General features: G+C 61.7%; 1 protein-coding gene across 1 annotated transcript; it reads right to left on the bottom strand.

The window, feature by feature from the left end:
- Nucleotides 1-463: 463 nt before the first annotated feature.
- On the bottom strand, nucleotides 464-12,308 carry TPGS1 (tubulin polyglutamylase complex subunit 1). The gene is made up of 2 exons (XM_015122267.3): nucleotides 11,958-12,308; nucleotides 464-1,227 (listed from the first exon to the last, which is right to left on the bottom strand). Exons 1-2 carry the CDS (start codon nucleotides 12,293-12,295, stop codon nucleotides 693-695), a joined length of 873 nt encoding a protein of 290 aa, XP_014977753.3. The 5' UTR covers nucleotides 12,296-12,308; the 3' UTR covers nucleotides 464-692.
- Nucleotides 12,309-13,436: the final 1,128 nt, after the last annotated feature.

The following is a 13,436-nucleotide window of genomic DNA, read 5'->3' as shown; positions in this document are numbered from 1 at the left end:
TCTGGGGAGACTGAGGCCCAGGGAGGATACCTGGGGCAGGCGCGGCTGGAGGGCCTGGGCCCTGCGGTCCAGAAGAGCCACCTGCCCTCCGGCCTCAGGCTCCGCAGGGCCCCGTAGGGCGTCCCCCTCCGCTGCTCCCACCAGGCCGGGTCCAGGGGTCCCGGCGTTTCTGGCCTCGAATCCAGCCTCCAGCCGCCGCAATTCCGGAGCCGTGGGGGGCTCGCTGGGGAAAAGCGTCTTCTGCGGGCACCGGGCCTGGGAGGCGGGCGCGGGGGCCGGGAGGCGGGCGCCGGGGCTGGGAGGTGGGCGCGGGGGCCGGGAGGTGGGCACCGGGGCTGGGAGGTGGGCACCGGGGCTGGGAGGCGGGCGCGGGGGCCGGGAGGTGGGCGCCGGGGCTGGGAGGTGGGCGCGGGGGCCGGGAGGTGGGCACCGGGGCTGGGAGGTGGGCGCGTACACACCAGCGTCAGCCTCGCAACGGATTTTATTAGCGCGGGGCAGGGGCTCCCGCGGGGGCGGAGGGGCGGCCGCGACGGTGTTTGGGGAGGGGGCGTCCGCTTCCTGGGAGCCCCGGCCTCCACCGCAGGGCTGGGCGCCTCGTTGCAGGCCCTCACCGGGGCGAGGGGAAGGCTCCGCGCGCCCCGCACGCGGGGACCCCCCCAGTGCAGATCCCGGATCCGCGCGGCGCACGGGGCTCAGCCCACCGGCTTGACCTTGGCGATGAAGAGCGCGGCCGCCCTCTCCAGGAACTCCTCGCGGGTCATGGGCGCCCTGGGCCGCCGGCCCCCGACGGCGCGGTCCAGCGCCAGCGCCAGGCTGTCGGGCCCCAGGCGCGAGCCGGCCTCCAGGAAGCGCGCGGGCGCGGCGGCGTCACTGGCCTGCAGCGCGCCCTCCAGGGTGTCCAGCACGGCCTGGCCCACGCGGCGGTCGGCCACGGCGGCGACCGGGTCCTCCAGCAGCTGGAAGAGCGCGCCGGCGCGCGCCACGAACTCCAGCAGCACGAAGCAGGTGAGCGTGCCCGCGCGGAAGACGCTCAGCGGCACCGCCTCGTGGTCACGGCACTGCACCTTGCGCAGCAGCGGCGCCACCACCTCCTCGGGGGCCTGGCCGTCCCGGCAGATGCGCCTGAGCAGCTCGCTGTAGGTGCGTCCGTCCAGCCCTGGCCTCTTCCTGCGCCCGCCGGCGCTCAGGCACTCGTAGGCCACGCTCACGTTGTTGTTGAAGGCGGCCCTGCGGGGACGGGGACGTGGACGTTGGGGGTCTGGCAGAGCCCTCGCGCCCATCCAGACCCAGCCTCCCCTTCCAGCCAGGCCCATGTCCCAGCGTCCCCGAACCCCCAGCCAGTCCCAGACTCCCCTCCTCTTTACCCTCTGTCCCTGCAGCTCCCCTCTTGAGCCCCGGCCTCCCTCCTCCCAGCCCCTTCCCAGCTTGGGCCTCTCCTCCCCCCAGCATCACTAGCCCAGGCCTCCCTCCTCCCAGCCCCCACCCAGCCTGGCCTCCCTCCTCCCAGCACCCCCCAGCCGAGGGCTCCCTCCTCCCAGCCCCCAGCCAGCCGAGGGCTCCCTCCTCCCAGCCCCCAGCCAGCCCGGGCCTCCCATCCTCACCAGCACCCCCAGCCTGGGCCTCCTCCTCCCAGCTCCCACCCAGCCTGGCCTCCCTCCTCCCAGCACCCCCCGGCCCAGGGCTCCCTCCTCCCAGCCCCTACCCAGCCTGGCCTCCCTCCTCCCAGCTCCCACCCAGCCTGGCCTCCCTCCTCCCAGCACCCCCCGGCCCAGGGCTCCCTCCTCCCAGCCCCTACCCAGCCTGGCCTCCCTCCTCCCAGCTCCCACCCAGCCTGGCCTCCCTCTTCCCAGCTCCCACCCAGCCTGGCCTCCCTCCTCCCAGCACCCCCCGGCCCAGGGCTCCCTCCTCCCAGCCCCTACCCAGCCTGGCCTCCCTCCTCCCAGCTCCCACCCAGCCTGGCCTCCCTCCTCCCAGCACCCCCCGGCCCAGGGCTCCCTCCTCCCAGCCCCTACCCAGCCTGGCCTCCCTCCTCCCAGCCTCCACCCAGCTCAGGCCTCTCCTCCCCGCAGCTCCCATCCAGCCCTGGCTTCCCAGCTTCAACTACCGACCGGCCTCAGGACCTCTGCAAGGGCAGTGACACTGCCTTCCCCCACATCTCCCTCACCTCCTCCCTGGTCTCCTCCAGGTCTCCCCTCAAACGTTGCCTCCCCTGACCCCTAACTCCTCTCCTCCTGTTTTCTTCCTCGTGGTCATCCTGTGTCACTCCCTGTCCCACATCCCTGTGAGCTTCACGTCTCCCACCAGGGCGTGAGCACCTGCCCCCCAGGGCCGGAAGTTCCTCTTGGTTACCGCCCTGCTGCCTGGAACGCTGCCCTGCACACAGTAGGCGCTCAGTAAATGTCTGTTGAATCAACCAACAGGCGTCTGTCTGGGGCATCTGGCCCCTGTGAAGAAGGAATTAATGAAGTCAACTCTAACCGAATAGTAGTAGTAATAGAAATTTAAAAATCCTCTTAAAGTTGCTGCAAAGTGTGACCACCCCTTACACTCAAGTTAAAAGAGAATGTTAACAGCCAGTTTTCTCTCTGTAGTCAGTGGACCTTATCTATACTCTCCAACTCCACATTCCTCAGTTTATTACAGGCCCAGCGAGTTCCTGCTTACCTCCCTAGCACGGCTGCAGGGTCACAAGACCGATAAGTTTAGGCTGTAAGACATGTTTTTCTCAAGATGTAAGAAATGTTAGCAGGGCGTGCTGGCTCACGCCTGGAATCCCAGCACTTCGGGCGGCCGAGGTGGGCGGATCACGAGGTCAAGAGATTGAGACCATCCTGGCCAACATGGTGAAACCCTGTCTCTACTCAAAATATAAAAACTAGCTGGGCGTGGTGGTGCGTGTCTGTAGTCCCAGCTACTTGGGAGTCTGAGGCGGGAGAATCGCTTGAACCCGGGAGGCAGAGGCTGCAGAGAGCCAGGAGCGTGCCCCTGCACTGTAGCCTGGTGACAGAGCGAGACTCTATCTCAAAAAATAAAAAAAAGAGGGCCGGGCGCGGTGGCTCAAGCCTGTAATCCCAGCACTTTGGGAGGCCGAGGCGGGCGGATCACGAGGTCAGGAGATCGAGACCATCCTGGCGAACACGGTGAAACCCCGTCTCTACTAAAAAATACAAAAAAAAAAACTAGCTGGGCAAGGTGGCGGCGCCTGTAGTCCCAGCTATTCGGGAGGCCGAGGCAGGAGAATGGCCTGAACCCGGGAGGCGGAGCTTGCAGTGAGCCGAGATTGCGCCACTGCACTCCAGCCTGGGCAACAGCGTGAGACTCCGTCTCAAAAAAAAAAAAAAAAAAAAAAAAAAAGAAAAAATGGAGAAAACTTTGCCGAAACTATGAAAAGGGCTTGTGAGAATAAAGTGTGAAAAGTCATTTGGCTGGCTTGGCGCGGTGGCTCAAGCCTGTAATCCCAGCACTTTGGGAGGCCGAGACAGGCGGATCACGAGGTCAGGAGATCGAGACCATCCTGGCTAACCCGGTGAAACCCCGTCTCTACTAAAAAAAATACAAAAAACTAGCCGGGCGAGGTGGTGGGCGCCTGTAGTCCCAGCTACTCGGGAGGCTGAGGCAGGAGAATGGCGTAAACCCGGGAGGCGGAGCTTGCAGTGAGCTGAGATCCGGCCACTGCACTCCAGCCTGGGCGACAGAGCGAGACTCCGTCTCAAAAAAATAAATAAATAAAAATTAAAAAAAAAATAAAATAAAAAAAAGAAATGCTGTAGTACTTGATTACCTGCCTTTGTTTCTCGCTTCTGTAACTTGCTTCCCACCTCACGTAGTTCCTGCTTTAAGCTGTTTTAAAAGTAGGAAAAGCCCTTTGTTCGGGGCTCGGACTTTCTGGACGTCTGTCCGGCTGAGCCGGTGATCAGCTTGGAAAACTCCCGTGAACCTTCTTCGGTCTCTCCAGGCTTCCTCCAGCAACACCAGGACCCTCTGTCTACCTCCCTGCAGCGGCGCCCGCTTCGTCCAGCCACACCAGGACCCTCTGTCTACCTCCCTGCAGCGGCGCCCGCTTCGTCCAGCCACACCAGGACCCTCTGTCTACCTCCCTGCAGCGGCGCCCGCTTCCTCCAGCAACACCAGGACCCTCTGTCTACCTCCCTGCAGCGGCGCCTGCTTCCTCCAGCAACACCAGGACCCTCTGTCTACCTCCCTGCAGCGGCGCCCGCTTCGTCCAGCAACACCAGGACCCTCTGTCTACCTCCCTGCAGCGGCGCCCGCTTACACCTGGCCAAACACCGTGCTCAACGCTTAGCACAGCTGGCGTTTCTTTTCTTCTTTTCTTCTTTTTGTTTGAGGCGGAGTCTCGCTCTGTCGCCCAGGCTGGAGTGAGCGGCGCGATCTCGGCTCACTGCAACCTCCGCCTCCCGGGTTCACGCCATTCTCCTGCCTCAGCCGCCCGAGTAGCTGAGACTACAGGCGCCCGCCACCGCGCCCGGCTAATTTTTGTATTTTTAGTAGAGACGGGGTTTCACCGTGTTAGCCAGGATAGTCTCGATCTCCTGACCTCGTGATCCGCCCGCCTCGGCCTCCCAGGGTGCTGGGATTACAGGCGTTAGCCACCGTGCCCAGCCTGTGCTGAACATTTAACACAGCTGACATTTCATTTTTCCTTTTTTTTTTTTTTTTTTTTTGAGACAGGGTCTCACTGTGTTGTCCAGGCTGGAGTGCAGTGGTGTAATCGGGGTTCACAGCAGCCTCCACCTCCTGGGCTCAAGCGATCCTCCTGCCTCAGCCTCCCAAACTGCTGGGATTACAGGTGAGAGCTGCTGCACAGAGCCAACGGGTAGATCTCTCTCCCCCCATAATCTCACAGGCAAGGCCCCACAGTCAGCCTGAGGGTCAAACTGACCTGCTGCCTGCTTTTGTAAATAAACCTTTATCGGGCCTGGCGCGGTGGCTCACGCCTTAATCCCAGCACTTTGGGAGGCTGAGGCGGGTGGATCACCTGAGGTCGGGAGTTCAAGACCAGCCTGACGAACATGGAGAAACCCCGTCTCTTCTAAAAATACAAAATTAGCCAGGCGTGATGGTGCACGCCTGTAATCCCAGCTACATGGGAGGCTGAGGCAGGAGAATCGCTTGAACCCGGGAGGCGGAGGTTGCGGTGAGCCGAGATCGCACCATTGCACTCCAGCCTGGGCAAAAAGAGCGAAACGCCATCTCAAAAAAACCAAAAAATAAATAAATAATAAACCTTTATCGAAAGGTAACCACGTCAGTCCACTGACATGTGGCCTGTGGCAGCTTCAGACCGGAACCATAGAGCTGAATGTCAGGATGGAGGCTGCCACGCAAAGCTGAAATGTTCACTGACCCCTTATAGAAGAAGGCTGTCGGCCCTGCTGCTGGCTCTGGGGTGGGTTCGATTCCTTGCCTCAGGGAGGAACCTGAGGCCTTACTCCAGGCCACTCGTGTGCCGCTAGTGTGACTCGGACGCTCCCATGGAGGGCACCAGGGAGTGGCCAGGGAGCACCATGGCCAGCATCGGGGCCACTGCAGGACCCTGGGTGGGCTGCAAACCCCTGGGCCTCACTTCCCCATCAGTTCCCGGGCAGGCCTCATGCTAGTGGCCTGTTACTTCCTCTGGGACATATAGGGAAACTGAGGCTCAGGGCAGCCCCATGGTCTGGCCAAGGGTCCCAGAGAGGAAGTGGCCAACCTCAGGACTTATGCTTGTTCCTTCTGGGAGCTCAGCTTCATAGTGAGAAGGGCAGGTTTACATCGAGGCTCCAGCCTCCCTCTGGCGTGACCTGGGCACATGGTTTCACCTTTCTGTGGGCCACCTGTGGTAGATGCATGTGAGCCAGCGTGCAGTAGGTGCTCAGTAATGCAGGGCTGGTGCACAATAGATGCTCAGTGCTACTGGGCCAGCATGCAATAGGTGCTCAGTAAACGTGGGGCTGGTGTGCAGTGGGTGCTCGGTAATACAGGGCTGGTGTACAGCAGGTGCTCGGTGAATGCAGGGCTGGTACACAGTAGGTACTCAGTAATGCCAGGGTGGTGTGCAGTGGGTGCTTAGTAAATGCTGGGCCAGCATGCAATAGGTGCTCAGTAAATGTGGGACTGGTATGCAGTAGGTGCTCAGTAATGCAGGGCTAGTGCACAGTAGGTGCTCAGTAATGCTGAGGCAATGTGCAGTGGGTGCTCAGTAAATGCTGGGCCAGCATGCAATAGGTGCTCAGTAAATGTGGGACTGGTATGCAGTAGGTGCTCAGTAATGCAGGGATAGTGCACAGTAGGTACTCAGTAATGCTGGGGCGGTATGTAGTGGGTGCCCAGTAAATGCAGGGCCAGCATGCAATAGGTGCTCAGTAAATCTGGGGCTGGTGTGCAGTAGGTGCTCAGTAAAGCTAGGCTGGTGTGCAGTAGGTGCTCAGTAATACAAGACTGGCGTGCAATAGGTGCTCAGTAATGCAGGGCCGGTACACAGTAGGTGCTCAGTAATGCCGGGCCGGTACACAGTAGGTGCTCAGTAATGCCGGGCCGGTACGCGGCGGGTCGTCAGTAATGCTGGGCCGGTACGCGGCGGGTGGTCAGTAATGCTGGGCCGGTACGCGGCGGGTGGTCAGTAATGCCGGGCCGGTACGCGGCGGGTGGTCAGTAATGCAGGGCCGGTACACAGTAGGTGCTCAGTAATGCTGGGCCGGTACGCCGCGGGTGCTCAGGAATGCCGGGCCGGTACGCGGTGGGTGCTCAGGAATGCTGGGCTGGTGGACGGTGCGTGCTTGGTGAACACGAGCCTCCCTGGTCATCACTGCTGCTCAGTTCAGGGCTTAGGGATGGATGTGCCATCCCAGCGAGCTCGAGGGTCAAAGCCCTGCTATGGAGGAGGAAACTGAGGCCCAGAGTTGGAGGGCAGCGACCTGCAATTCAACCGTAGGCGCATCTGGCTGTAGGCTCCTTTTCCCTCCCAAGCAGTAAAGGCCCCACTTAGAATCTGCTGAGCGCTTTTACCATCCATGAGGTCATCCCCAAAATGCGCTCAGGGCAGGCGCAGTGTCGGCGCAGCAGCGCGCTCCCATCACGCCTGACTCCACCGCCGCGAGTCCGGCTGACACCTCCGCATGACACATCTCATCAGGATCCGCTGTGAGGCCGGGCAGGCTGCTGCCGCCTCCCAACCACACTCCAAACCTAGCGTCCTAAAAACAACAAGCGTGTACTATTGTCACAGTGTCTCGGCGGCGGCTCTGCTGTGAGGCTCTGCTGCAAGGCTCTGGCTTGGGGTCTCTCATGAGGTGGCCGTGGCCACAGTCCCCCGGGCTGGACGTGAGGCGGCCCCCTCCCCCGCAGGGGAGCCCACGGGGCACTTGGCAGCAGCTGCAGGTGCTCCCTGGGAGCTGCGCGAGCGACCCCACTGCGTGGCGGCTGCCCGGCCGAGCCAGCAACCCACCCAGGAGGGAGGGGGACACCACGATGTCCTTCGTGACACGCCTCGGAAGGCCACACTCCGTCCGGTGCTTCAGCAGTCCCATTCCAGCTGTGCAGGGGGAGGGGGCGGCGCCAGGGCGTGAAACCTGGGAGCTGAGGCTCGCACGGGCATCTCGAAGGCTCGCGAAGGTAGCGCTGCTCCGCGGATCCCTCTGCCACTTCTCCACCCGCCACTTCTCCACCCCACCGAGGGTGAGCCTCTGGGCCTTGCTTTGCCCCTGAAATGCGCAAGGGGCGTGGCCCACTTTCAGCGGGAATTTTAAGAGCCATCAAGCTACTTCCCAGTCCACTTCTGTTGTCAGGATTGCATGTGCGTGTCAGGATCAAACAAGCCTTTGGTGGGGGGTGCAGTGGCTTATGCTTGTGAGCCCAGCACTTTGAGAGGCCGAGGCGGGAGGACTGCTTGAGCCAGGAGTTCGAAACCAGCCTGGGCAATATAGTGAGATCCCGTCTCTACACAAATTTAAAAATCAGCCAGGTGTGCGTCTGTCCCGGGTACTTGGGAGGCTGAGGTGGGAGGATCCCTTGAGCCCAGGAGGTCGAGGCTGCAGTGAGCTGGGATTACACCAATGCACTGCAGCCTGGGTGACAGAGCAAGACCCCAGCTCAAAAAAGAAAACTGGGCCGGGCGCCGTGGCTCATGCCTGTAATCCCAGCACTTTGGGAGGCCGAGGCAGGTGGATCACTTGAGGTCAGGAGTTCAAGACCAGCCTGGCCAACATGGCGAAACCCCGTCTCTACTAAAAATACAAAAAAAATTAGCCGGGCGTGGTGGTGGGCGCCTGTAGTCCCAGCTACTCAGGAGGCTGAGGCAGGAGAATCGCTCGAACTCGGGAGGCGAAGGTTGCAGTGAGCCGAGATCACGCCACTGCACTCCAGGCTGGGCGGCGGAGCCAGACTCCGTCTCAAAAAAATAAAAAACAAAAACCCAACAACTGGCCGTCCCCTGCAGAGGAAGCGAGAGGAGTTTTGGTTGTGTTGAAGCCACTGAGGTTTGGGGTTGTTGGTTCCTGTGGTGCCCACGGCTTCTCCTGACTGACAGGTCTGTGGGCCAGGATTAGCCAGCTCCATCCACCACCACTTCTGCATGAATTCTCTCCTCTCTGGGGGCGGCAGCCCTCGTCCGCCTCCCCAGGCATCCACGCGGCCCCTCGGTGCGCAGGGCTCTGTGCCCGGCCCAGACCTGCCTCCGGTGTTCGTCTGCCCCTCCCGATGTGTGCGCCCTGCTTTTCTGCGCCTGACCTTGTGCATCTACGTTGTGGGGGTTCTTGTGAGGACGGGAGAACAGGGCTGGAGCCAGGTGCTCAGGACGTGTGGGAGGCCCCACCTGCGCTTATTTCGGGCTGTAATTAGGGCTGCAGCTCTGCCACAGCTGCCTCCAGGGGCAGGAAGACGCTCAAAAAGGTAATTACATCCTGGTGAGATCACAGCCATGATGACGGCAAGAGGCAGGAAGGTGACAGCTGACTTCAAGGCAGCCGCGTACCAGCTCCCAGCAGAATCACTGGGTGATGGAGGAGGAGGAGGAGGAGGAGGAGGAAGGCAGCAAGCTCTGGGCTGGGAGGAGGCGGGGCTGGAATGTCAGCTCTGCCTGTGACGGTGGCCTCTGGGCCTTGGTTTCCCTGATTGCAAAATGGAGAGTGGGAGGCCAGCCAGGGCTCTGTCTGTGTCGGCTCCTACACAGAGCGGTTTGTAAGGCATGTGAGCATTTGTTAATACAGGAAAGATCTATTTATGGAAAGTCTCCAGAAAGAGATGCAGGAGCCCCTCCTCACTTCAGACTTCGGCTTCCCACTCTTGCCCCCAGCAGATGCCGGGCGGTGACTGGGACATCTGTGGTTGTCACGACTCGGGGAGCTCCTGGCGAGGAGTGGGTGGAGGCCGGGGACGCTGCTCAGGGCCCTGCAGTGCCCAGGACGGGCCCCCGGAGAAGGAGTCGGGGGACCCTGGCCCAGATCGGCCGCGGCTTGGTTTCCGTGCACGTTTTCCCGGCCGTGACCTGCAGGGGGCAGCGCAGTCCTGGCTGCTACGACGAGCAACGCGGGGGCTCAGGAGGCCTCGGGGCTGCCCTCTGCGGCTTCTGAGCCCAGCTCTGCCCTGGGTGGCCGTGTGGCCTTCAGCAAGTCATGGAACGTCTGTGTGTGTGCTCCGGGGGCCTTGGAGACGACCAGGAAGGTGGCAGGAGGGGGACGCTGTGGCCCCATCACCAGCCCGGGTGGCCGGAGCCGGCCATTTCTCAAAAGAAGGTGGCAGAGGGGATGTGGGGTGACTTCTCCCCCAGTCTACCGCGGTGACGCTCTCAGGAGCAGCCCAGTCAGCCCTGCAGCCTTTGAGGGTCCACGCGCTGGACTGAGTGGGGACAAACCTGCCAAGCTCTGGGCTTCTCTTCCCGACCGGCCGGGTGACATCAGGGGTTCCTGACGGTCCAAGGACGGAGGGGCAGCCAGAGCTGCCTGCGGGGAGGACGGGAGCAGGCCTGGCTCTGCGAGCGCAGAATCAGATGCTGCTCAGGCCTGCGCACCTGTCTTCCACGTTCCCCACTGGCTGTGTCTCTGGGGAGCCCAGGCCAGCCCAGGGCCGGGATGCATCTGCACCGCCCTTGTCCTGACTCCCTGCTATGAGAACTCTTCCAGACAACGGCTCTGCTCCTGTCCTGGGGTGACTGGTGCCCGCCAGGCTCACGCCCATCCAGAACCTCAGACCGAGAGCTTATTTGGGACAGCAGATGTAGATGGTGGAGGTCACAATGAAGTAGGGTGGGGCCTAGTGGTGACATTATGAGGGAATACAGCACAGAGACACAGAGGAGGCCACGTGACGACAGAGGCAGAGACTGCAGCGATGCGGCCACAAGCCAAAGCCTGATGGCTGCCACTGGAAGCTGGGGAGGCAAGGAGGCTTGTTCCCTGGAGCCTCCAGAGGGAGTGTGGCCCTCCTGACACCTCAATTTCAGACTTCTGAGAGAATAAATTTCTGTTGTTTTAAGCCACTAAGTTGGAGGTAATTTGTTCCAGCAGCCCTCAGAAATTAATATAAATATCCTCATCTGCAGTGTCTATGGGGTGAGTGGCTTGTGCAGTAATCAACCTGAACAACCATATATGGTGGGCCTGCTGTTTAACCCTTTTCCTCCTTGGGAGATTCTCTTCCAGATGTCCTGGGAGGCCATCTTCCTCCTGCTCCCCCTTCACCTCTGGTCTCGCTTTCCCACCCTGTCTTGTGGCTTCTCTGGGCTGGCTGCCCTCAGAGTGTGGCTCTGAGCTCTTCTCAGCTCCCCTGAAGCCTTCAGGACCCTCCCAGTCCAGTCTCCTGTCCTGGCCCCATGTCTCAGTTGCAGACACTTCTGTCTACCTTCCCGTTTCTAGGCTCCTTCCAGCCTCTAACTTAATCCACAGGTGACTCTGGCAGCTTCTTCAAACCAGGGACCTTCCATTGTGGTAAACGGCGCCACTGACCCTCCGGGCCTGCCCTTGCCCGCTCCCCTCCCACCCGGCCCCAGCAAATCCTCGGGCGGGGCCTTCAGAGCCACTGGGCCACTGGAGCAAGTCTGCTCCTTGTCCAGGTCCCCAACACCCTGCCACCCTTATCTGAGTATGATCTTGTACAGCTGTGCACCGTGACCGTGGTGGGAGGGGGACACTCCCCGTTTCTCTTCTCACCCCGAACTTCTCTGGGACTCTGGTGAGGGCTGCCATGGTGGGCGCTTATGCCCTGGTTATGAGGCTGCAAGGGCACCTTTGCTTGGCATCCTTCCCTGTCTGCTCTTCCCACCCCCTTCCTGGGTTCTCTTGGGTGCACCCCCTTATAAAATCACCAGTACACAAAATGCCTACCTCAGGCCCCGCTTCTGGGGACCCCCCCCCCAACAAAAAAGAAAGCAGCCCATGCATACCCAACGTTAACACATAGTCCTCAACCACCTTCCTGGGCTCAGAACTGACCCCAGCCAAGGGACACCGTGCATAGGCACCTGCAGCCCCACAGGCTTCCGCGGCCTTCCCGCCTCCCATGTGTCCCACACTCCGGCTCTAAATTTGCACCTGCTGGGCCTCTTCCCTGCAACCCCCCTGCCCCGGCCCGCGCATCGCCAGGCTCTTCCAGGAATCCACACTTGCCTGCTGGGAGCCTGTCCCCTAAGGTGGGGGCCCTGGGTGACTGGGCTGCTCTCTGTAAATAGCATGATTTTGAAAATCATGAACTGCAAGGTGAAACTCAGCACCTGCAAAAAGGCGTCACAGACGCGAAGCCGGCCAGAAGGACTCGCGCCGCATGCAGCGCGCTGCCCAGCGCCGGACCCAAGCCCGGACCGTCCAGCCCACCTTGTCCGGTCCATCCCTCCCAAAAAGGCACCGCAGACTACAACTCCCAGCACGTTCCGGGCCCCGCGCCGGCGCTGCGGGTAAGGAGCCGCGCGGGGCATGCTGGGAATTGAAGTCCGCCACCGCCCCACCCGCCCAAGCCGGCCCGCTGCGCACCTCTGGGAGTGGTGGGCCAGGCGAAGGTGCCACAGTGCGCGGCCCAGGCGCTGCTGCTGCAGCAGGAGCTGGCCCGGGGGCTCCCCGGCGCCGCCGTTTACAGGCGAGCGCAGGCCCATGTTCTCGAAGTAGTGGGCCAGGAATGCGATCGGTTCCTCGGGCCGCGCCTCCAGCACCTTCAGCAGGGCCGCCCGTAGCATCTCCGTCACGCCGACCTGCCGCAGGAAGTCCTCCTCGCTCTCGGCCGCCCCCGCCGCCCGGGATACCGACTGGCGGCCGCTGTCGGTGAAACCAGCCGGTGGTGCTACCGCTGGCCGCCGCTTCTCCACTGCCGCCATCTTCGCTGAGGGCATCGGGACCGGAAGCACCGCCATATTCCACCGTGCGCTAGAGCCCCAAGGCGGCCATCTTGATTAAGGGCAGAGGGCACTGGGATCCCGCTGGGAAACTTTGGGAAATGACAAAGGCCCGCTGCCCCTTTCCCTATGTCCTTGTCGGCATTCCCTTTTCTCCTCCCTGTTTGTGTATATTGATTGGCTTTCCTGTCTTTGGCCTGGATCCTGAATTTTGCCAGACTCCAAAATGGCTGCCTCGGAAGTGCTCCGTTTCTGGCACGAAGCCGGATTGCTTGTCATTTGGGTAGTGAGCGAGTCCTTTATTAGCCTGGTCTCCTAGCAACCAGTCTCCCCGGTTACCAGAGGCCTGACGGAGCCTGCGCGGGGATGGACCTGCCTAGGACTGCTGGACCCAGCCCCGCGCCCGGCCCGCAGACCCTTTTCTCATGTTCATTTCTGAGCCTTGGTGCTGGGGGTCGAGCCCCGCCGGGACTTCCGCCTGACCCAGTCTCCGTCTGAGTGCGCAGCTCCCCTCGTGGGAGAAGCCCCCTCCCAAGCCCAGCTCCGCTGCAGCCGCGCTGAGCCCCTAGTGGCGGCCACCCGGGCGAGCATCCCAGGCTGTTACCCTCCTGACCGCCAGAGGGAGCCTTCTGACACCGCCGCCTCCAGAGCTCTAAACTCTCCCATGGCTCCCCAGTACCCCCAGGCTGTCACCTCCAGCCCTTGCTGACCTCGCTTCCAGCCGCCCTCCCAACCCTCCTCAGCCCCCGGCCACCTCAAAGCACAGCCTCCTGCTCAGGCCACCTCTCCGTGTGTTTCCCCAGGCGACCTCTATATATCTTTCCTCACTTCTCCCACAGCTTTCGGGGAGTCCTGGTTAAGCTTCTCACCAGGGAGACCACTAAGCCCTCGCATTTTCCCGCCCCCGGCAGAGCTTGCTGGGTGCCCTCCCTGTCCCTCAGGGCCGTTGCCCTGGGCAGGGGGTAATGAGAGCTGTTTCGGGGGGTGGGGGGCGTTCCACCATCCTCCGACCACAGGAGTCTCTGGCGGGCAGACCAAATGCCCTTTGTCCAACGTAAAGTAGAGGTTCCTCTTCATACTAGACTTTCCTCCCCATCTAATTAGGAATAAATAGTAACTTCTC

Source organism: Macaca mulatta, chromosome 19 (assembly GCF_049350105.2).
Source record: "Macaca mulatta isolate MMU2019108-1 chromosome 19, T2T-MMU8v2.0, whole genome shotgun sequence".
In the NCBI taxonomy this organism is placed as follows: domain Eukaryota; kingdom Metazoa; phylum Chordata; class Mammalia; order Primates; family Cercopithecidae; genus Macaca; species Macaca mulatta.
This window is presented reverse-complemented; position numbering and strand designations above follow the sequence as displayed.

Coding starts and splice junctions, on each gene's coding strand:
- TPGS1 (XM_015122267.3), bottom strand. CDS start 12,295: ATGGCGGCAGTGGAGAAGCGGCGGCCAGCGGTAGCACCACCGGCTGGT. Junction 1,228..11,957: donor CTGGCCCACCACTCCCAGAG/GTGCGCAGCGGG, acceptor CCGTCCCCGCAG/GGCCGCCTTCAACAACAACG.